Below are 24,992 nucleotides of genomic sequence, written 5' to 3'. Positions count from 1 at the left end.
TCAAATTATTAGTATTGCCGCCACCCACCACCAATAGTCGTGATCGTAAGAGCAGCTATTTGTACATCCGACGTTCTCGGGAGCAGTGGGACCTCTGTTACTTGTGTTGTTTTGTAGAGCATTTCCTATAACCAAGTAGGCTATAGATAGCCTACTTGACACAGTATAGTGTCTTTGCTGTACATTGGTATCTGGAATGTGATGCTGTTGCTGCATGGTGAACTATATAATGTGACCGGTTCTGACTGAGGCTAAAGTCACCGATTTATTTTTGTTGTAATTATCGTTTTGTCATGTCATGCCAGGGAATCATAGCTTCAAATTGACATTATTGGTTGTTCAGTTTGACCCACCGGTTTTGGAGATATAGCTTATATAGAGTGTTGTCTTGCAGAGAAACGGCGAGTTGAGAAAACGGGCGTGAAAGGTTCACTTCTGTGGTCTCTAGCAATACACCTATAGCTACGTGTTTAAACATTTATGTCATATTTAAATGTCGATTTCAGCTCTGACATTTATTTCAGACATGCTCTAGTATGTGAAGAGTCTGCCTGTGCTATTAACTCAACACTTTTGCAATTAACTTTGTGCTATTAACTCAACACTTTTGGATTAAAAAGAATTAACAGAATCTCCTCTCCTGAACAGTTAGTATTTCTGCCATGACTGTCTCTGTATCAAAAAGAGTCACGGCTACCATAATTGCTTTGAAACGGTTTCCAAACAAGTGCAACACCAACATCTGAGACTCGTCCCAGTTGAAACCGGTTTTAATAACGACACACACTGCAGTCCCTGACCGCCTATATACAAACAAGGACGTTGCTATGCAAATGTGAGTATACGGTACAGAGCGGTGACTACTGTAAAGTTTACAGTAGTAAACACGCCGTTGGTGCAGAAAGTGCAGCGCATACGCTCACATGTGTGTGTGTGTGTGAGGTGTGTGTGTGGGCGACTGTGGCTCAGGAGTGACGGCAGCAGGTCGTCCAATGTATACCGCGGTTCGAATCCCGGCTCCTCCTGTCACACATGTTAAAGTGTCCCTGCGGGCAAGACGCTGAACCCCACATTGCCGCGTGCACGGTATAGCTCGCCACCATTGGTGTGTGTGTGTGAATGTGGGGAAGTGAGGAAGCTGGCGTCGACTGTTCGCCGCTTCACCTCCCAACGTATGAATGAATGGACCATTGTAAAGTATGGGGAGAAATTTGTCTCAAATGTTTTTACAAATGTTCCATGATTTACAAATGTGTTTCCAAGATTTACAAATGTGTTTACAAGATTTGCAAATGTTTTTCCACGATTTACAAATGTATTTCGTATTTTTACAAAAAATATATAGATTTGTGTGTGCGTTTATCCTAAAATACCATTTGTAAATCCTCAATTCTGCGTGTGAATTGTAAATCTGCATTTGGCATTCCTTTTTCCTGTTGAATCATTTTGAGACAAACGTCACGCTTTTTTATGATAATTTTCACAAATGTATTGTCCTATCCACAAAAAAACATGTAACTTGTAAGCATTTAAATACATTTTTACAAATATATGACAATTTGTAAAAAAAAAAGAAAATTATACTTGCAGGCGCATTTATCATAAAATATCATTTGTAAATCATCAACTCTGTGTGTCAGAGTTGATGATTTGTGGATTTTCTCAATGCATTTGTGACTCCAGGCACTTGTGGATTTTCTCAAAGCATTTGTGAAACCAGCACAAGGTAAAAATGTCTCAAAAAGGTGATTGGCTGCCTCGTTGCTAGGCTGCCTCTAAGCCAATGGGAGACTTACCATAAATCCCATAGTCTGAAGTCTTCAGACTATGGGATTTATGGCAGTCCAAGTTCCAGTAGATGAGTTGGATGCTCATTCATTATTGAGATCCTTGGTCGTCCAGTTCCCCACTGTATTTCAAGTTGGACTGGTGTTGGAGGATGTTGTTGATACTCTCTCATGGTCTGAACTGCAGTGCACAATTGTGTTAATGCCTCTCTAACCTCCTGGGACACCGGAACATGCTGTGACACAATATCAATGAAAACTATTTTCCTGTGCACATGCAAATTCCAGGTAGTCCACATCCAGGGGTGCTTACTGGAGAGAATGTAAATAATAGGACAAATTTGGTGAGAGGAGCCAGGTTTTTACAATAACGTCATAAGTGTCAGTATAATATTATGACGTCAGTATCACAGTCAGTGACATGTCAGTGTCATATCACAATCAGTATCATGTCATCACGGTCAGTATCATGATAAGTATCTGGAAACAAGTCCACAGCAAAAGGATTTCAGTTCAACCACTTTAACCCCCTATGTACAAGCTCACTATTGCTATGCCACAAGTTGTGAGCTTGCAGATCTGCTATTTTCAGAAACATTTAGACCATTTGGAGGATTTTTTTTCCACAAACAATTATTATATATCTTGAAACGGGGGTCCCACTCCCTTTCACAAAATATTTTCAGGTGGGGCCCGGCCGCCCGGGGGTCTGTGGCCAAATGCATAGCCTAACTATTAATTTAGGGGTCCCCTTGATGAACCACTGTTTTAACTATAAGGGTTTAGCAACCAAAATATAAGGTTTGTGGTGGAATGTAAATAATATGACGATAATAGGCCTAATCATTTTATTGAAGTGCAGGACAAGATGTATTGTTGTCCATTTTGCAGCAGGTAACACTGAAAATAAAGCTACTGCATATCATTAAAAGATGAAGTAAAGTAATGCTAAACTTAAAGTAAAGTAGTCTAAAGTAAACATGGGCAATCTAGACCTAGTCTAAACTATCTTAATGAAGGCATATGAATTGCTATTAATCATAATGAATACATACTCCAGCTTGTTGACTTCTCTCCATTTCCATTATGTTATGTAGTGACTAAATAAGAATAACAAGTCATAACAGACCTGTGCAGAAATCTCACGTTTATGAACATCAATCTAAAGTTTGTTTTGCTGCAGCCTCTGCCTTGTAGCTCACAGTTTCACGTTGCTGTGTTTTATGATCTTCAGTCTGAAGATCATAAAAATCCTCCAAATGTTTTTATCTAAATGTTTCTGAAAATAGCAGATCTGCAAGCTCACAACTTGTGGCATAGCAATAGTGAGCTTGTACATAGGGGGTTAAAGTGGTTGAATTATTTTTGCATTGTAGGAATTGCTTAGACATCAGGTCTTGGAAATTATGACAGGGTGTCACATTCTCTCCAGTAAGCACCCCTGGATGTGGACTACCTGGAATTTGCATGTGCACAGGAAAATAGTTTTCATTGATATTGTGTCACAGCATGTTCCGGTGTCCCAGGAGGTTAGAGAGGCATTAACACAATTGTGCACTGCAGTTCAGACCATGAGAGAGTATCAACAACATCCTCCAACACCAGTCCAACTTGAAATACAGTGGGGAACTGGACAACCAAGGATCTCAATAATGAATGAGCATCCAACTCATCTACTGGAACTTGGACTGCCATAAATCCCATAGTCTGAAGACTTCAGACTATGGGATTTATGGTAAATCTCCCATTGGCTTAGAGGCAGCCTAGCAACGAGGCAGCCAATCACCTTTTTGAGACATTTTTACCTTGTGCTGGTTTCACAAATGCTTTGAGAAAATCCACAAGTGGCTGGAGTCACAAATGCATTGAGAAAATCCACAAGTGGCTGGAGTCACAAATGCATTGAGAAAATCCACAAGTGCCTGGAGTCACAAATGCATTGAGAAAATCCACAAATCATCAACTCTGACACACAGAGTTGATGATTTACAAATGATATTTTATGATAAATGTGCCAAGTATAAATTATTTTTTTTACAAATTGTCATATATTTGTAAAAATGTATTTAAATGCCAACTTACAAGTTACATGTTTTTTTGTGGATAGGACAATACATTTGTGAAAATTATCATAAAAAAGCGTGACGTTTGTCTCAAAATGATTCAACAGGAAAAAGGAATGCCAAATGCAGATTTACAATTCACAAGCAGAATTGAGGATTTACAAATGGTATTTTAGGATAAACGCACACACAAATCTATATATTTTTTGTAAAAATACGAAATACATTTGTAAATCGTGGAAAAACATTTGCAAATCTTGTAAACACATTTGTAAATCTTGGAAACACATTTGTAAATCATGGAACATTTGTAAAAACATTCGAGACAAATTTCTCCCCATAGTAAAGCGCTGTGAGTACTTAGACGAGGCCATACATAGTGTGATTCATTATGACGGAGCATTTAAACAGACCCCTGGGGGACATCGGTGGTTAATGAGCAGCTCGGCTCTGATGTGTTTCTCAGAGAAAGACGGCGTGGTGACGGAGAGGAGAGACGGAGGGCCATAGTCTCTAGAGGCCGCGCACGTTATCCAGTTTCACTTTACATACCAGCTCATATTACAGTAAACACACGCACATGCACACGCCCGCACGCACGCGGACAGTCGGACACGCACGCACACACACGCACGCACGCACACGGCACGCACACACACGCAGAGAGAGAGAGAGGTTTGTATTACTATACTTAAGAGGATTTTTTTTTCGATTTCATGAATGCCATTTTTCACGCCTAAAGACGAAAAAATTGCAGATCTACAATCTCACAGTGCGTTGCAGCACCACGCGTTGTGAGCTTACAGATGCTTATAGATCGGCTTATCTCAATTAAATTTGTGTTTAACTCCAACCCCTATAAATCTAACCTCTAAATGTCTGATCCTAAGAATAAAACAACCATTTCTTTCAGGATAATATTTCCTCACAATATTAACATACATACTATGCTTCTTGGGTCGTCACAAGTATAGTAATACACACACACACACACACACACACACACACACACACACACACACACACACACACACACACACACACACACACACACACACACACACACACACACACACACACACACACACACACACACACACACACACAAACATAGGGGCGGCGGTGGCTCAGGGGTAGAGTGCCTGGATGGGAACCGCAAGGTTGCCAGTTCGAACCCGGGCTCCCCCAGAGTTACTGTCGAAGTGTCCTTGAGCAAGACACTGAACCCCTAATTGCTCCCGATGTGCTAGTTGGTGCCTTGCATGGTTTCCGCTGCCATCGGTGTGTGAATGTAAGTGCACAATCTATGTAAAGCGCCTTGGATAAAGGCGCTATATAAATGCACCATTTACCATTTACCATTTACACATCCCTGTCATCGTTTGTAACGCCGATGTGACACTGTCAAAGAGACAGAGATCTCAGTGAGATTAAACATGGAGGACACGATTGCTTAAACGTTTGGCGTCCTTAAACCCAAACCACACCAAAGGGTCGAGACGGGACGGAGCGGTTTTCAAGGTCAACCACACCTTAATTGAGTCGCAATGAGTTGCATTGGTGTGGTTGACCTTAAAATGGTCCCTATACCGGTGTGGTTTGGGCTTTGACATTTTCCTGGGAAAAGACACTGGGCTTTTTTTTTGCCAGCAGCTTGAAAAGCGTCTGGACAACATTTACACGTACCTCTAGTCAGTGGCGGCCTTATATGTTTCAATCGTTTCAATTGAAACGGGCCTCGAGTCTCCAGGGGCCTCCCCCCCCCCAAAAAAATAGTAGTATAGTAGTATAGTGTGTTGTTTGGTTGTAAGTTGTAGCTGGGTTGTCATGTTTTATTCAAAGGTTCAATGGTCAGGTTGTGTTGTTCAGGTTGTGTACGGTACACAACATATTTTGCAAAACAACTAGGGAGGAACTGTCGGGAGGAAACCTCCTAACTCCATTTTGGAGGTTTTTAGTTTTATTTTTTGGCCTAATTTAAGTGCTATTGATCACCCTTTACGTGTGTGTGTTGTATTTGATATACGGTCTGTTTCTGGGGATTTTGTTTTGTGTTTTTTTATAATTCGGCGGCTGTATAACATCATCATTTTCTCATTGATGTTTCGTCATCTATATCAAACCCGCCGTGCTCATGTGTTTACTTTTGGAACACGGTTCTTATATGACGCAATATTAAACACATCTATGGGAATTCAGAGTGTGTGTGTGTGTGTGTGTGTGGGGGGGGGTGACCCAGGGAGGATGCGTTAATTACGTCAGACATCGGTGCTCAATTCATGCTCCATCGTACGAATGTGTTGAAAGTATATATTAGCTCACAACGTGTCATAACCGCAGCGCGGTGTGCGCTAAACATGCTATAATACTTCGAGCCGCCATAATCAACATCGCCGTCATCTCAGTTCACAGGTTAATCTGTGGAATGATCAACCTGTGACCATGAGAGGCTGTACTACATTTAATAAATTCAATCTAAAATAAAACAATAAGGTTACTCGGCAACCAGACATGTGACCATGTGTAGTCTTAATAGTCTAGTACTGCACCTGGACAGCGTCTCCTGTATTACTTGAAAGCAATACTGCACTTTGTGCACAAGTTACCGCATAGTTACAATGTTGTCCTATAAAAAACACTGCTAAACCATACACTGTAGATCGCACTTTCACTTTATACCTTGTACTAGGTTTCTTGTATGTGTGTTTTTATGCTCCGCCTCATAGTGTAATGTGCTTCACTGCCTGCCTGTGTCATTTGTATGTGTTGTTGTGGATGAAAATTTGCATTTTTACATTGCATTCATGTCCATTGATAAACAAATAAAGTAAAGTATCCTAGTACGATGGAAGTATAAATCGAGTGCACGGTAATTTGTCATTTACTGGGTTACTGGGTATAATTAGGTTACGGCGCTAATTGTGTTTACTTGCATGGCATTAATTAATGCAATTACAGCAATAGCCTGCAGCTGGGTTTTCATGTTTTATTCAAAGGTTCAATGGTCAGGTTGTGTTGTTCAGGTTGTGTACGGTACACAACATATTTTGGAAAACAACTAGGCCTACTATACAGTATATCGGTGCGGTCGGGAGGAAACCTCCTAACTCCATTTTTGAGGTTTTAGTTTTATTTTTTGGCCTAATTCAGTGCTATTGATCACCCTTTACGTCTGTGTGTTGTTGTTTTATTTATTATTTATTGAACCAAAAATCAAAACCTCTTAACTCCATTGGACCCTCAAAATGTCTGCTAAAGCCAGGGCCAAATTAGCCATTGGGCCAGTGGGGCCGTGGCCCAGGGGCCCTTGGATCTCAGGGCTCCTTTGGGGAAATTGGACCGCACAGTACTGGGTTTATGGCCCTGAAAAGAGCTCCTGAGACCTTCATTGGCCATTGATTGTGTTAAATTTAGGTCCAAAATGTGATAAAAACATGAAAATTCCGCGCACACACGGGCTATGGGGGCCCCAGAAAATGTACCGGCCCAGGGGCCCTCATGGGGATTAATCAGTCCCTGGCTAAAGCAGCTAACTACAAATGAAGCTGATGAATGGCTATACTCTCTCCTTATTGGCTGACATTTTGTCACCTAGCTGAACATGTATTTTTGGTTTGTTAAAGAGCTGGAGAGACAGGGAGACTTCCGTTACTGAACAAACACTCTAGCAATTAAACATTTAGTCTTAACCTAAAACTATCACTTACGTTGTGAGCTTCTATACTGTACGTCGGTTATTTCCGGCTTTAAGGTTAGGGGGGGGGTGTTGATATCCTCACCATACAGTTTAGTAATACGTGTGTGTGTGTGTGTGTGTGTGTGTGTGTGTGTGTGTGTGTGTGTGTGTGTGTGTGTGTGTGTGTGTGTGTGTGTGTGTGTGACAGCTATAAGAAGACATCAGAGACGTTGTCCACAGCGGGACAGAAAACGACGGAGGTGTTTAGCACGCTCGGCTGCGCCATCACCAGGAAGTTCGGAGACATGAGGTACAACGTCGCGCACACACACACACACACACACACACACACACACACACACGCATCTTTAACTCTTGAGAGCGTAAAATGAAACCAAAATGAAACAATTTCATTTTACAAGAGTAACATTTTTGTTAAACATCCACATTACATAAGAATTCTACACAATTAGAGAATGTAGTAGAATTGTTATTTTTGGCCGGGGCGTTTTAGTCCTTTCACGACGATATAAGATCAACATTCTAGCCGGGTCACTTCATTTCCAAATTCATGAAATCACGTGTGAGGTCAAAGATATCAGCCAACTTGATTTGGCAGGAAAAAGCCTTGTCGTAAACGAGGCTTTTTGTGTGTCATAGAAAAGGACCGTCCCCAAACAGAATACTCCAAAATACTGTTTTGTGACTGAATGGATGTGGGAACCGGAATTTGTAAATTCTTTCCTCCTCCATATCCCTAGACTCCTTCAAAACCGCTCTCAAAGGCCACTTACGGGCGGCTGCAATTTGAAACTGGCCCCTGTAAAAAGAAAAAAGGTTAACGCCTTCCCCCCACCCTCCCCACCCGTATTTTCGTACTGTGTAGACTTTATTCCCCTTTTTTTTTTACTTTTTTAAACTGTATGATGATTTGCTTTTGTGTGTCTTTGTACATCTTTAAATGTTCTGATCAATTGAAAATGGAGGACCCTTATGTAAACAAGACTTTTTTTTATGATTTTATCCTCATAGCAGTTTTTGTATTTACTTGTGCTTTTGTTTGAACTGTACCCATTCTACATACTGTGAATGCAGTTTTCAATCAATCACTCAATATACGCTCGCTGTGTTGCGAAATATAACAGCTTTCATTCCAAGCTCTTCAGGAATGTGCAAAATGCAGGAGGATAATCACATGAGAAAGAGAGAGAGAGAGAGAGAGAGAGAGACAGACACAGTGTTACAGATGCTCTTATCAAGCGCAAAATACAAAGTGAATTAAATTGTTATTGTCTATGAAGGTAAAAGAAAAATCGAAGAAATTCTAATTGGAAAACAAATGTTTAAGGTGAAGTGAAAACAGCCGATCTACAAGCTCACAACGAGTCGCAATGTGACGCATTGTGAGCTTGTATATAGATCTGCTATTTTCAGGTCTAATTTCTTGAGTGTGTTCCAGAGGTTCCCTATAGCAAAAATGACACACTCTGTTTTACACTTTGGCTATTTTTGAAAAAATAAGAGAAAGATGTAGACAATTCCTTCCTTGGCACAAAATATTTTTAGACCGAACACATAATGGTCCTTCACATGAAAATGTTTGAGGACAAGTATGTGAACAAGTACCGTTGTTTCGTCTCTTCCCTATAAAGTAGGCCTACAAATTGGGAAATAATTTAATTGCAATTACCTTAATTAAAAGGATGTGTATGCCCTCGTTCCCAGGTTATCATTGTGGAAGCAACATAAATAGATCAAACATGTTTATTCCCAGCATTGAAAGGTTATTGTTATTCGAAACACGAGTCTGTATGGATGGTGGTGCCATATTTTCATGACGGCTGATTTAATTTCCTTCCATATCAACCCATTCTGGGCGGGAACCCCTTTTGGTGTTTTTAGGATTATGTTATAGCTATTGGAAAAATAGTAGATCTACAAGCTCGTAGCACAGTCTGCTATTTTTGAAAAATCGTGAAAGTGTGGCGCAAATCTTTGAATATATATTCTTTCAGAGCGAACGTTTTTAACTCAACTCTTTGCTTCTGAGGGGTCCCTGGAACAACATATTTTCAGATGGGGGTCGGTGGCCAATTACATATCATTTTTGGGGTCCTTGACATGAAATATTGAGCACCACTGATACAGAAACATGAGGTATTTCAGAAAACTGTCAGGATTTAGAATACTTTTTTTTAAATTTTCGACGTCAGGCCTAAATGGGTTAAGTCTCCTCAGGAGACTTGCTCAGATCTGAACCGATTTCATTTGGCGTTGCGACCGCGTGTCCTCGCTGAATGTCGACCCCAGGCAGGGTTCCAACCCACAGCCTTCCGCATGAAAGGCATTATGCTCTAACTGTATGACACCACATCAAAATATATAACATTGTCCATACAACAACTTATTGTCCATAATAGGCTATACATAACAACCTTTATTGTTTTCTTTTTTTTAGATGTATTTTCTTTCACATCAGGATGTAAAGATCATTAGACTAGCGAGTAATAACCTCACCTATCTCCCCAGAATGAATGAACTTAGCATTTTTATACTTAATTTTAAAAGAAAAAAAAAAACCCTCTCTCTCTCTCTCTCACATGTTTGCCGGTGTGCCAATGATCACCCTCCCATGTGCCAATGTTGGCACCCGTGCCATGCCTACGCCTGTGACATTATAGACCATAGACCAATGAGACATATGGGGGAGATTTGTGAAGACTTTCTGGAATGGTTTGTGTGGTTATGTTCTGAAATATGGGTTGTTGAAAGGAAAGAACACTTTATCTTTCATTTATTCCAGCATGGTTGGTCTAGAGTTACTGTTCCCCCGAAGGTACTGTACTGTGTCCACGCACATACGTGTGCGTGTGTGTGTGTGTGTGTGTGTGTGTGTGTGTGTGTGTGTGTGTGTGTGCGCGTGTGTGTGCACCAATGCATGGAAAAAAGTTTGTTTCTGGTGCTGAAGTGTCACTTTATTATAGTTTGCATGTCATTTGAAGTAGCGGTTGATATGTGTAAACATTACTGTATCATCCTGTTGACATGTTGGTTTTGTTTGCAGTGTGTAGAGAGATATTTGAGATAAGGCTCTGAAATTCATATAAAAAAACTCATCCTGCATAAAACCTTCTTAGATTTTTAAAGATGGAGTGCCGTGATTGTTTTTTTATGTGTCTATGGAGTTAACATTACTCTAAATGAAAGCCTGGGTATCGAGGCTAACATTACTCTAATAGACCCCCAGGTGTGGTTATAATATTCAAATATGTCTTTTGCCTTTGAGTCAAAAGGCCCAATCGAAATAACACAATTTTAGTGTCATCATAACCCTAACCCCAGGTGTGTGGCGCCAAGGTGAACACCAGGCATATTTAATGAACTGGTGGGTGTGGCCACATAAAAACATAATTTTTTTCATAATAACACTTTCTGTACACTTTTTTTCAAAGAAATCTTCCTCCTAGTATAATCATAATACCTGATGATATATTCAGGAACAGAATAATTTGATCTTTAACTCTGTGTTCAGTGAAATCACTCGTGAAACTCTGGGTTGATGACATCTCTGAAGTGGTGTTTGGTTCTGTTCACGGATTGCAGATCCAGGTCTGTTCTCGAGTTCATTCAGCCGATGAAAGTGACACATCAGACAGTCACCACTACCACCACGTCATTCAGTCTATTCTTTAACACTTTCTATAACTACTAATCCCTACACCATGCTGTCTGTTGGCCAGGTACACAGTCAAAATCCTCAGGGTTCATTTCAATCTAACACTGTACACAAAGGGAAACAGATGGGCAGGTGCATTTGGTTTGACACATTCTTTTGTTGTCCTAAATTACGTCATTTAAGTCTCTTCCCCATTCCAGGCCAAGTCTATATGGACTTCATGTTTAGGGTTAATTATGATAGATGGTGCCAGCCAGGGCAGTAAAGCCAACGTAAGACGTCATATATTTATTATTTGTGTGATTGTGTGAGTGTGATTTTTTTGTTTGTATTTCCCTTGTCCAGCTTTTGGTTGTGTGTGAAACAAACTTTGTCCTACACAAACTTTAACTTTAACTTCCCATTGACAATGAATGGACAATTTTACTTAATTGTGTGAACTTTACGTCATGATGATTTACGATCACTCACTTCACTTCATGTGTTGTTTTTTTACTAAAGAGCTGGAGAGACAGGGAGACCCCTATTTCTGAACAAACACGCCGTAGCAATAATTATTATTATTATCATCAGAATATAGAGCATTCACTTTTTTTTAACGATAAACCTTTCTGTTTTTACCACAAAATATCACTCGCGGAGCATGTTGCTTTCACTTTGCTGTCTAGGCCTATAAGATCTATTCTATACTGTACAGTATGCCTACGTACGTCTTTAAATGTTTCATGTTTTCTACCTTCCCTTCTGCTTCCCAAGGTCCAACTCCATAGGGTAAGAAACACCATTCACATTCCTCTTCCTGTTCAGTAGGTTCTCCATGTGGGGGCCCAGGGACCCCTATAGGGGGTCCTTGGCAGGGTTCTAGGGGCTCTCACGATAAATGCTTGTTAAATAACTGAGTCACATCACGGTGAATTGCATGTCACACTTTCGTATATTATGTGCACACAACACGTGAGAATACCGGCTGCAGTCCTAAAACCCAAGAAAAAAAGGTACATCTGGATTCACATTCTGCAACATCAGTTCAGTCAGACAACTCACGAATAGTTAAAAATGTATTGCAGAATGAGTAATGAGTGTGCATATGATATTTGACTTGGCGTTCGGCTCTGCTGGATTTCTCCCTGCTCGGCACGATTAAGCAACAACATAAACATAAGGGCAGGGAGATAGATATACAATAACCCCCCGTGGGGAGCATAAATAGCAGAGCCCACCGGTGGTGGTGGTGGGAGAAAACATCACATACAACCGGGAACCATGAGCAGAGGAAGGCATGAAGAGCATGGAGTCTAGTGAGCTTAAGTAGCCTGCTCAATTAGTCAGCTGACTGCCGCATCGGCGAATGACGTGTGAGACTTGCACACACACGTATACTCCCTCATAGTAATGCAGCATGTTAACCCCTTGAGCATAGTATGCGCCTTTGAGCATGGCAAGAACCTCCCTTGAGGTTGACTGACTGAACTGACTCCGCGTGCTGCGTTTGATAAGTACTCCTGTGACGAACAGCTAAAAGGTTTTCGAGAGACCCCATATACCGGAGGTAGAAACAAACACAACATTGTGTTTGCTCATCTCTAAGGACTCCCATGTACATTTGTATTTTATGTAATATTTTATATAATTGATAATATAAAGTTATACACCCCCAAACAAAACACAAAAACGCCTGGGCCATCTGGGGGGGTTGAAGCGTATACACAAACTCATGTAGATTCACAATGGAAGCTCTTGAGAGGTTTAAAGGTTGGCAGACTTGAAGCCACGCAGGACATCGTTCTACATTCTAGGAAAAAAAACATGGTATAGTTAATTAAAGTTATTTACTTATTAGTTTGACTGCGCGTCGGAATGCTTGGCTTTCTCTTTAATTCATCCCCCCCCCCCCCCTCCCCCAAAAAAACCCCAAATTCTTTCAAGTCTGTCCAAATTATGCAGGAACGTTAGTTCAATGGAGCCCTCTCTCTCTCTCTCTCTCTCTCTCTCTCTCTCTCTGATCATGTGACTCCGCTGACTGGCTGGAATGGAATGCCGCAGTCAGCTGATTTGTGAATGAATAAATGCTCTGTACGGCGGCTAAACTATTTAACTACTTAAAACCTTACATCGTCGCTGTCGGGCGGAGACCTCTTATCTCCGTATTTTAACTTAATTCTTCTTTCACTCGTAAACTGAACGCCCTGCTTTGATCACTGTAGGCCTACATTGGTCATATGGTCATACATACAGCGTATTAACCCATTCTGACCTGAGATCAGATTCATACGAGGTTTCCACTGGACACACACTGGTCTGATTAACCCATTCTGACCTGAGATCAGATTTAAAAAAATGTCAGTCGTTCTTCGATTTTTCAAAAATAGCAGACCTACAAGCTTGTAGCGCGCCACTCGGTGGCGCGCTATGAGCTTGTAGATCTGCTATTTTTCAATAGCTAAAGCATAACATGACGCTAACACCAAAATGGGTTCCCGGACAGAATGGGTTAAAAGATGCAGATCCACAAGCCCGAGACGCGGCGCACTATAGCTTGTCCATCTGCTAATTTCGCTATTTGTTTATTTGAATCCCGGAAAAGTATCTCTTTTAGGACATGTGAGGTTTCCACCCCGACAGAGGACCGGAGTCCCCCAGGGCTCTACACTAGGTCCGCTAGTATTTCACTCTGCTTTTATTTTTTTGTGGCCAGAAATAGCCGATCTACAAGCTATACGCACGCGCAAGTTCTAGTAAGACCGAATAGGTTTCATGTGGTTATAGGGTTACATTTATACTTGTATCACATAAATAAAAAAAAACAGATCTACAAGCTAATAATGTGTCACACCTTTTTGGAAAGCAAAACCGGAGAGGTTCTCAAAGTGGGGTCCAGAGGTCGCGGGGGGGGTCCTTGATGCATATAGTATAGCTGCTATGCTGTTGTTTGCCATGTGGCCGTGTGTGTGTGTGTGTGTGTGTGTGTGTGTGTGTGTGTGTGTGTGCGTGTGTGTGACCTGTGCTAATAATGAACTCCTCTCTCACTACACACGCTCTCATGGGAACAGATATAATATCCGACACAGCATGAGCATGCCCACCATGAGGTAATGTCTCTGTTTATTGGACTCGTGTATGTGTGTGTGTGTGTGTGTGTGTGTGTGTGTGTGTGTGTTTGTGTGTCACTGGCCAGTTCCCATTTGTAAAAGAGATGCAGACGCACTATGAAACGCTTATCTAAATGATTATATAGTGTGTTACATGCAGATGGACGGACATTGATTGCCATGTAATCCGATTAATCTGCCAAAACTGTGGCGATACTGAGGACAATGCAAAAAAATAACACATTTTAAGGTTAAATGTGAACACCAAGTACCTCAAATGACACCCCTGATCTCATATATATATATATATATATATATATATATATATATATATATATGAGCCGCTGCAGTTCATTGGAGCCATGTGTATGGAGGAAGTGCGGAAGGCACGCTGCCGTCGCTGCCACTCAAGTGACTACTGGCCAATCACAGCGCGTCCTTTCCGGGACTTATATCAATGCAATCCAACGGAGCTTTATTGGCATGAGATTGAGAAAACAAATGTTTACATTGCCTCTGATTGGCCTAGCAGACGTCCCCTTCCGTGATGCACGCGGAAGCTCGGCACACATCCGCTCATGCTTCCGCAAAAGCTTGCCTTCTCTCGAGATACACCAGAGATGCACACGAGGCGTCTACCTTTCTATATGTCTATGCCCCTGCTGATGGTGTCATGGTTGATTATGTGAATATAGTACAATTTGGTTTATTTGGTGCCTGCCTGGCCTCTGGTGGCCATTAACCACATCACCACGTGGCTGTCCCCTCTTCTGGGCATATCTCATTATATAGGCTGAAATGTTCAGATCTACAAGCTCATGTGATGCCTTGTGAGCTTTCTGCTATGTTAGAATCATTTTTGTTGGAAACATTTGTTGAAAAACATGTGTGTCCAAAATATGGACGCCTGGTTGAAAGTGGTTAAGTGTGTCTGTGTGGGTTTTATGAATATTGAAACACTGAAAAGTTAAAAAAGACTAAATAATAACTACGTCGGAGCCATTGGAACACAGGGTTCTTTTGTTTTGTTTTTTCATTTCCTGAAAAATAAAGGTTTTGGACCTATAATGATGATAATCATACTTGTAATTAATGACATCAACCCAATAGCAAGGCTAACTGAACTCTTATTTCCATTATTCCAACGCATTCATTCAATTTATCTCTTTCATCTTTCCGTCTCCTTTTCCACTTTTCATTTCCCGTGATCCATTATTACAACTGTCTCTTACTTCTCTTCCTTGTATAACTTTCTTTTTTTTCTTTCTTTCCTTCCTTCCAGAAACTCTCCCAGCTTCAAGTCTTTTGAGGAGAAGGTGGAGAGCACCGTCACCAACATAAAGGTATACAGTCAGTCATGCATTGTGTGAGAATGAGGCGCCCACTACAGCAGAGCACGTTTTTAGGCTCCGACCCCCCCAAAAATACATATTTGAACTGCAAACCCCCCAACCTGATAAACACTTGGAAAGTTTGTGTGTGAGACAGATAAATATGAGGAAAATAGCAGATCTGCTCCAAATCTTTCTTGTATTATTTTATTGTATTATTTGCCAATGTTTGACCAGTTTATATACTGTATAGTATATTTTTCATGATTACTTTTGATCAGTACATTGTATTAGTACGTCTGCTATTTTTTAGAACAACTGTTCTAAATCCTGAGAGTTTCCTGAAAAACGTATGTTGCTGTAGAGTGCCGAAGTCCTGACGTCACTCGCTCATCCCCCGGTTTGCAGATGTTTTTTCTCTATGGAGACAAACATTGGGTCATCTTAAAATCATCTCATATAAGAATTGTGGTCCAAAAATAAACAAACTGTCTCTGCGATATTGCCCGGGGGGAAGTGTCTCTGTATTGTTTACAGTTAGTTACTGTTTCTAGGGAAAATGTAACTAATTCGGCAGCAGTAGCGTTTTCTCGCAGTCAGTTGATTCTTCGTATCCATATGAGTGAAACCGCCGGGATGATTTGTTCATTTTTCAAACACAGTTAAATATGAGGCGATCTAATATCGCCCTATGGGGATTATAATACAAATAAAACACAGTTCTTATATGAGGCGATCTAAGGTCGCCCTATGGGGATTATAATACAAATAAAACACAGTTCTTATATGAGGCGATCTAAGATCGCCCTATGGGGATTATAATACAAATAAAACACAGTTCTTATATGAGGCAATCTAATATCGCCCTATGGGGATTATAATACAAATAAAACACAGTTCTTATATGAGGCGATCTAAGATCGCCCTATGGGGATTATAATACAAATAAAACACAGTTCTTATATGAGGGGATCCTATGGGGGTTCTAATACACATAAACAAAATACAGAAACCCTGGGAACAGCAGGTGCTCTATACTGTATACAGGAATATATCGCTAAAATGACACAGTTGCGTTGCTGGGTTTAATGGGTTAAATGAATGGGTTTGAAAGTGATATATTTGTGCGTGTGCGTGTGCGTGTGCGTGTGTGTGTGTGTGTGTGTGCGTGCGTGTGTGCGTGTGCGTGTGTGTGTGTGTGTGTGTGTGTGTGTGTGTGGTTCGTCCAAGACAAAGGTGGGCGGGACAGGAACAGGGGGCGGAGGCAGTTTCGAGGAGGTCCTATCCTCTGCAGCACAGGCCAGTGCCCAGGACACGCCCACCAGCACCTTGACGGACAGCTCGGAGAGACCCTGCTAGAAGTCACTGCATGCTGCTGGAGAATTCAAGGCCCCGCCCATGGCCCCGCCCCTCTTCATGTCCATTGGTCACCGTTGCTTGGTTGGACAAAAACAAAATCCTCTCTCCATCCACTACCAATGCGACCGAAGGTCGCAGTTAACTATGGAATTGTGCATTTCCCGTCAGTGTGTGTGTGTGTGTGTGTGTGTGTGTGTGTGTGTGTGTGTGTGTGTTTGTTACACCCCAGGTGAGAGAGTACGTGACATCACGCTCCATCCCTGATGCCAAAGCATGTGACATCACGTGACATCATCAGGGATGGAGATCCCTGATGTCATCAATATTAACTCCATATATGGAGATCCCTGATGTCATCAATATTTGGCCAGCAACTCTACATCTGACCTCAAACCCTTATAGATCTCCACATATGGAGCTGACCTGTTCTGACATTCCATATGTTGATCCTTCCTCTTCGATGTCTCCCTCTTGACGGATACCTGTCCATTTAAACTCTAGACGGGCCTGCCCCAAAGTTATCTGTGCAGATCTGACCCCCCATTCCAAAGCGCCAGCGCTCGCCCAGCAGTCTGCCGTCAATGAGGCGGATGCGTGGACGCGCTTCTCGCCCACAGGCGTCTTACTGGTTATATATTATCGTATTTTGGCCATATAGCCACTTGCCCAAATCTGCCCATCACGTTTGTGCTGACGGCTATGGCCGTTTTTGTCCCAAGGAGTGAGTGTTTGTCGAATGCTCTCATTTGGATTCAGAAGAAAAAAACCCTAGTTTGACACGTCACATTCTACTTCAAGCATAATGACATTTTGAATTGTTCGCCTTATGTTGTTAATGGTACCCCAACTTTCAACCCCTGAATGTACCATCATCCATTAAGTATTCACAATGTTTGAGGGGCATGCCCAGCTTTGTGTGTTTGTGTAAATCAAAGCGATGGTTTTGATTTGCTGATCTCACCCCATAGTGATGATTTGATTGGCTGAGCAAAGTACATATTGAGGATAAAAAGTGAGCGCAGAAAAGTGAAGACGCAAATTTGCGATTGGCCGGAATGTGATGATGTATATGATGACAAGAGCCCTTAATTCCCACGGGTGTGATTTTGAACATGTTATTTGGTTGAACATCTTTAACGATTACTATTGCAATTTCTTTTGGTCAAACCTTAGATTGACTGGCCTACCGCATGTGAACCCATCTGCTGTCCAACACAATGGGGCTGAATTCACACAGGATACCATTATGTATATTTTAATTATATATGCAACTCATTTGTAACGTTTTTTCTATGTCTAGCTGAAAAAATATAAGAGCAGGTTCATGTTTATAGGATAACAAACCTGTAATGTAACCTATATAGTGTACATATACATGTAATTGCCCTCCGGATTTAGCATTGAAATAGTTCCATGTTTTGTTTTTCAGATTGCATGCATCTGTGTTCAAATGTATTGTTTCTTTTCATTTGAAAAAAAAATGGTGGTTCCTCCGTGTTAACAGTGAACACCAATTAGCACGAGGAGGCACCTGGTTACATCTCACATTATTTGTATTTACGTGTATTTTTTAATCTTGTGTCATTATGGAGAATTGTTACTTCTAATGACCATGATATGGTAAAAAAATGGTTTTAAACCAAAATTAAACCCCCAAAGACGGAATTGTGAAGTTAAAATTCTGTCTGTCTTTCTTTCTTCACTTTTCTTTTTACTTATTCTCATAATATTCCAACACATAGACTGTATTTATGGCTGAGCTATTGATATTAAAGACTCTTTTAAACTGAACTTTATGTTGCATGAATCATTCAACACGTGTGTAGTTTTTCATTGTCAAAAGTCAAGAAAATGACATTGTCATTGTCCACGATTATAATCGGGCCCCAGTATGCAAAAAGACAGACTATTCTGTCAGATGATGGGCCAAAATGCATTGCTATTTTATTTTTAAACGTTTAAAATGAAGAAAAACGGCGTGCTATAGTATGCCGTACGATATGGGCTATAGCCCATGGTCCAAAATGATGAGAAACGAGGATAACTTTTTTTTTCAAAAATTCCGCAATTTCCAATTTCCGCAATTTTCAATTTCCACAATTTTCGATTTCCGCAATTTCCGCAATTTCTGCAATTTCCGCAATTTCCATTTTCGTAATTTTCGCAATTTCCGCAATTTCCATTTCCGCAATTTCCGCAATTTCCATTTTCACAATTTCCGCAAATTCCGCAATTCCGCAATTTCCGCAATTTTCCTTTTTGCGGAATAAATGAAAAAAACGATGGGTTATAGCCCATGTTTTTTTAATTTTTGAAAAAAAAAGTTATCCTCGTTTCTCATCATTTTGGACCGTGGGCTATAGCCTATATCGTACGGCATAACCCCCAACCGTTACTTTTCAGGAAACAGGGGGAGAGAGCACCGTCTCCCGATGGTCCTTCCCAGCACCTTGATGTCATGACATGGGACTTGAACCGGCCAACTGTCTGAAGCAGAGGCAACAGGTCAAGCGCTCCACACCATTGAGCCAAGGCACCTTGGGGCATTCAGCAGATGTCTCCTGGTGCTTTTGAGTTTTTATTTTTTATTCAAGAAAGCCAGTGTGCAAAGCAAAGCATCACAGAGACACATGAATAATGTGGGATTTGAACCGTGGACCTGTGGATCACAACTAAGTACAGCCACTCATCACACTGAGCTAACTGCTGGTTACTACAACACAGCTTTTCTGTGCTAGTTGATGTTAGTGTGGAATGCAAAGTGTCAGTAAAGATTTGAGTATGTCGGGGTTCGAACCGGCACACTTCTACTAGGTATACTACGGATATCATTTGACTTATCCGTTGGTCCACTGAGGCACACAATCATTGGGAATTTCTGTGCTGCTTTAAAGTTGTCCTTCTGCGCGCAGGGTCCGGCCCATTCCTCTCTGTTATGTCATATGACGAGCATTTAACTTTTAATATCACAATTATTGTAGCTAATCTTTAACTGAATCTGGAAGTATTCCTTTATTAAATGATTCTTCATAGTCTGGAATTGTAACTGATCAATTTTCTTTTGTGACTTTCGCCTTTATTTTATATGGAGGGACAGTCAGTGGTGTAAACTTTATTTATATAGCACATTTCATACATAAAATGCAACTCTGTCACATTCTGTCTCTCCCTCAGTCTCCACACTGGCCTCCCATATCCCATTCCAGCACACCCAGTTCCATTTACACACCTGTCAACTACCTAATCAGCCCAGCAGTGAACACTTCTCCAATCAACCTGCTCACTATAAAACTGGACTCAGTACAAACACTCATTGTCAGTTCATAACCTGTGTCACAGATGTCCTGCCTGTTCATGTGTTGACTTTGATGTCATTCTGATTCATGCCTGATTCCTACCTGCATTCCGCTGTGTAAGATATCTCGTAATTCTTTATTAAATACTTTATTATTATACTCTAGTTTGTTGTGACTTTGCTCCTGGGTTCAACTCTGTCTGCATCCTTGACAACTAAAGTACTTCACATATTAAACTTTATTTATATAGCACATGTCATACATAAAATGCAACTCAAAGTACTTCACATGAAAATAAAATAAAAAATAACAAGCAGCGGAATGCCAGAAACAAAAAGTAGGTCAATCTACAATTAGCAAATAAAAATAGCAATACAAAACTAAAACATTAAAAATGGTAAGGAAATTTGTATTGGATAATACATTTTAAATTGATATTATTAGATATTCAACTTTATTGACATTTATAATTAAATTGGTGTCTTTACACTGTAGAATCAATTGTTTGTTTCTGTTGCTTAACTCTGTTGCTTTAACTACATATAAGTGTCTATTTGTTTGTCTCTAAATGTTTTGATGAATTGAACAATGCCCTTTGTTCAATTCATGCCATACTATAGCACGCCGTTTTTCATCATTTTTGAGGATTTGAAGAAAATTCAAAATTTCAAAAAACATGGGTTATAGCCCATCGTTTTTTGAATTTTTGAAAAAATGTTATCCTCATTTTTCATCATTTTTGAACATGGGCTATAGCCCCTACCGTACGGCATACTATAGCACGCCGTTTTTCATCATTTTTGAGGATTTGAAGAAAATTCAAAATTTCAAAAAACATGGGTTATAGCCCATTGTTTTTTGAATTTTTGAAAAAAATGTTATCCTCATTTTTCATCATTTTTGAACATGGGCTATAGCCCCTACCGTACGGCATACTATAGCACGCCGTTTTTCATCATTTTTGAGGATTTGAAGAAAATTCAAAATTTCAAAAAACATGGGTTATAGCCCATCGTTTTTTGAATTTTTGAAAAAAATGTTATCCTCATTTTTCATCATTTTTGAACATGGGCTATAGCCCCTACCGTACGGCATACTATAGCACGCCGTTTTTCATCATTTTTGAGGATTTGAAGAAAATTCAAAATTTCAAAAAACATGGGTTATAGCCCATCGTTTTTTGAATTTTTGAAAAAAATGTTATCCTCATTTTTCATCATTTTTGAACATAAGCTATAGCTCCTACCGTACGGCATACTATAGCACGCCGTTTTTCATCATTTTTGAGGATTTGAAGAAAATTCAAAATTTCAAAAAACATGGGTTATAGCCCATCGTTTTTTGATTTTTTGAAAAAAATGTTATCCTCATTTTTCATCATTTTTGAACATGGGCTATAGCCCCTACCGTACGGCATACTATAGCACGCCGTTTTTCATCATTTTTGAGGATTTGAAGAAAATTCAAGATTTCAAAAAACATGGGTTATAGCCCATTGTTTTTTGAATTTTTGAAAAAAATGTTATCCTCATTTTTCATCATTTTTGAACATGGGCTATAGCCCCTACCGTACGGCATACTATAGCACGCCGTTTTTCATCATTTTTGAGGATTTGAAGAAAATTCAAAATTTCAAAAAACATGGGTTATAGCCCATCGTTTTTTGAATTTTTGAAAAAAATGTTATCCACATTTTTCATCATTTTTGAACATGGGCTATAGCCCCTACCGTACGGCATACTATAGCACGCCGTTTTTCATCATTTTTGAGGATTTGAAGAAAATTCAAAATTTCAAAAAACATGGGTTATAGCCCATAGTTTTTTGAATTTTTGAAAAAAATGTTATCCTCATTTTTCATCATTTTTGAACATGGGCTATAGCCCCTACCGTACGGCATACTATGGCACGCCGTTTTTCATCATTTTTGAGGATTTGAAGAAAATTCAAAATTTCAAAAAACATGGGTTATAGCCCATCGTTTTTTGATTTTTTGAAAAAAATGTTATCCTCATTTTTCATCATTTTTGAACATGGGCTATAGCTCCTACCGTACGGCATACTATAGCACGCCGTTTTTCATCATTTTTGAGGATTTGAAGAAAATTCAAAATTTCAAAAAACATGGGTTATAGCCCATTGTTTTTTGAATTTTTGAAAAAAATGTTATCCTCATTTTTCATCATTTTTGAACATGGGCTATAGCCCCTACCGTACGGCATACTATAGCACGCCGTTTTTCATCATTTTTGAGGATTTGAAGAAAATTCAAAATTTCAAAAAACATGGGTTATAGCCCATCGTTTTTTGAATTTTTGAAAAAAATGTTATCCACATTTTTCATCATTTTTGAACATGGGCTATAGCCCCTACCGTACGGCATACTATAGCACGCCGTTTTTCATCATTTTTGAGGATTTGAAGAAAATTCAAAATTTCAAAAAACATGGGTTATAGCCCATAGTTTTTTGAATTTTTGAAAAAAATGTTATCCTCATTTTTCATCATTTTTGAACATGGGCTATAGCCCCTACCGTACGGCATACTATGGCACGCCGTTTTTCATCATTTTTGAGGATTTGAAGAAAATTCAAAATTTCAAAAAACATGGGTTATAGCCCATCGTTTTTTGAATTTTTGAAAAAAATGTTATCCTCATTTTTCATCATTTTTGAACATGGGCTATAGCTCCTACCGTACGGCATACTATAGCACGCCGTTTTTCATCATTTTTGAGGATTTGAAGAAAATTCAAAATTTCAAAAAACATGGGTTATAGCCCATTGTTTTTGAATTTTTGAAAAAAATGTTATCCTCATTTTTCATCATTTTTGAACATGGGCTATAGCCCCTACCGTACGGCATACTATAGCACGCCGTTTTTCATCATTTTTGAGGATTTGAAGAAAATTCAAAATTTCAAAAAACATGGGTTATAGCCCATCGTTTTTTGAATTTAAAAAAAAAATGTTATCCTCATTTTTCATCATTTTTGAACATGGGCTATAGCCCCTACCGTACGGCATACTATAGCACGCAGTTTTTTATCATTTTTGAGGATTTGAAGAAAATTCAAAATTTCAAAAAACATGGGTTATAGCCCATCGTCTTTTGAATTTTTGAAAAAAATGTTATCCTCATTTTTCATCATTTTTGAACATGGGCTATAGCCCGTACCGTACGGCATACTATAGCACGCCGTTTTTCATCATTTTTGAGGATTTGAAGAAAATTCAAAATTTCCAAAAACATGGGTTATATAGCCCATCGTTTTTTGAATTTTTGAAAAAAATGTTATCCTCATTTTTCATCATTTTTGAACATGGGCTATAGCCCCTACCGTACGGCATACTATAGCACGCCGTTTTTCATCATTTTTGAGGATTTGAAGAAAATTCAAAATTTCAAAAAACATGGGTTATAGCTCATCGTTTTTTGAATTTTTGAAAAAAATGTTATCCTCATTTTTCATCATTTTTGAACATGGGCTATAGCCCCTACCGTACGGCATACTATAGCACGCCGTTTTTTATCATTTTTGAGGATTTGAAGAAAATTCAAAATTTAAAAAAACATGGGTGATAGCCCATTGTTTTTTGAATTTTTGAAAAAAATGTTATCCTCATTTTTCATCATTTTTGAACATGGGCTATAGCCCCTACCGTACGGCATACTATAGCACGCCGTTTTTCATCATTTTTGAGGATTTGAAGAAAATTCAAAATTTCAAAAAACATGGGTTATAGCCCATCGTTTTTTGAATTTTTGAAAAAAAATGTTATCCTCATTTTTCATCATTTTTGAACATGGGCTATAGCCCCTACCGTACGGCATACTATAGCACGCCGTTTTTCATTATTTTTGAGGATTTGAAAAAAATTCAAAATTAAAAAAAACATGGGTTATAGCCCATCGTTTTTTGAATTTTTGAAAAAAATGTTATCCTCATTTTTCATCATTTTTGAACATGGGCTATAGCCCCTACCGTACGGCATACTATAGCACGCCGTTTTTCATCATTTTTGAGGATTTGAAGAAAATTCAAAATTTCAAAAAACATGGGTTATAGCCCATCGTTTTTTGAATTTTTGAAAAAAATGTTATCCTCATTTTTCATCATTTTTGAACATGGGCTATAGCCCCTACCGTACGGCATACTATAGCACGCCGTTTTTCATCATTTTTGAGGATTTGAAGAAAATTCAAAATTTCAAAAAACATGGGTTATAGCCCATCGTTTTTTGAATTTTTGAAAAAAATGTTATCCTCATTTTTCATCATTTTTGAACATGGGCTATAGCCCCTACCGTACGGCATACTATAGCACGCCGTTTTTCATCATTTTTGAGGATTTGAAGAAAATTCAAAATTTCAAAAAACATGGGTTATAGCCCATCGTTTTTTGAATTTTTGAAAAAAATGTTATCCTCATTTTTCATCATTTTTGAACATGGGCTATAGCCCCTACCGTACGGCATACTATAGCACGCCGTTTTTCATCATTTTTGAGGATTTGAAGAAAATTCAAAATTTCAAAAAACATGGGTTATAGCCCATCGTTTTTTGAATTTTTGAAAAAAATGTTATCCTCATTTTTCATCATTTTTGAACATGGGCTATAGCCCCTACCGTACGGCATACTATAGCACGCCGTTTTTCATCATTTTTGAGGATTTGAAGAAAATTCAAAATTTCAAAAAACATGGGTTATAGCC

General features: G+C 39.4%; 1 protein-coding gene across 3 annotated transcripts in view; it reads left to right on the top strand.

The window, feature by feature from the left end:
- The window catches only part of tpd52l1 (tpd52 like 1), a 39,971-nt gene extending 21,221 nt beyond the window's left edge, over positions 1-18,750 (top strand). The window contains exons 4-8 of one of the 3 annotated variants that reach the window (XM_080791100.1): positions 7,735-7,836; positions 10,330-10,362; positions 11,959-11,973; positions 15,574-15,634; positions 16,853-18,750. In XM_080791100.1, the coding sequence (XP_080647226.1) occupies positions 7,735-7,836; positions 10,330-10,362; positions 11,959-11,973; positions 15,574-15,634; positions 16,853-16,981 (340 nt within the window). In that variant the 3' untranslated portion in view covers positions 16,982-18,750. The remainder of the gene's footprint in view (positions 1-7,734; positions 7,837-10,329; positions 10,363-11,958; positions 11,974-15,573; positions 15,635-16,852) is intronic. The other 2 variants (XM_080791101.1, XM_080791102.1) reach the window with 2 other exon arrangements.
- The last annotated feature ends 6,242 nt before the right edge of the window (positions 18,751-24,992 follow it).

This window comes from Protomyctophum bolini (assembly GCF_963924005.1).
Source record: "Protomyctophum bolini genome assembly, chromosome: 19".
Taxonomy (NCBI): Eukaryota; Metazoa; Chordata; class Actinopteri; order Myctophiformes; family Myctophidae; genus Protomyctophum; species Protomyctophum bolini.
Note: the sequence above shows the minus strand (reverse complement) of the source record. Positions and strands in the feature narration are given on the sequence as shown.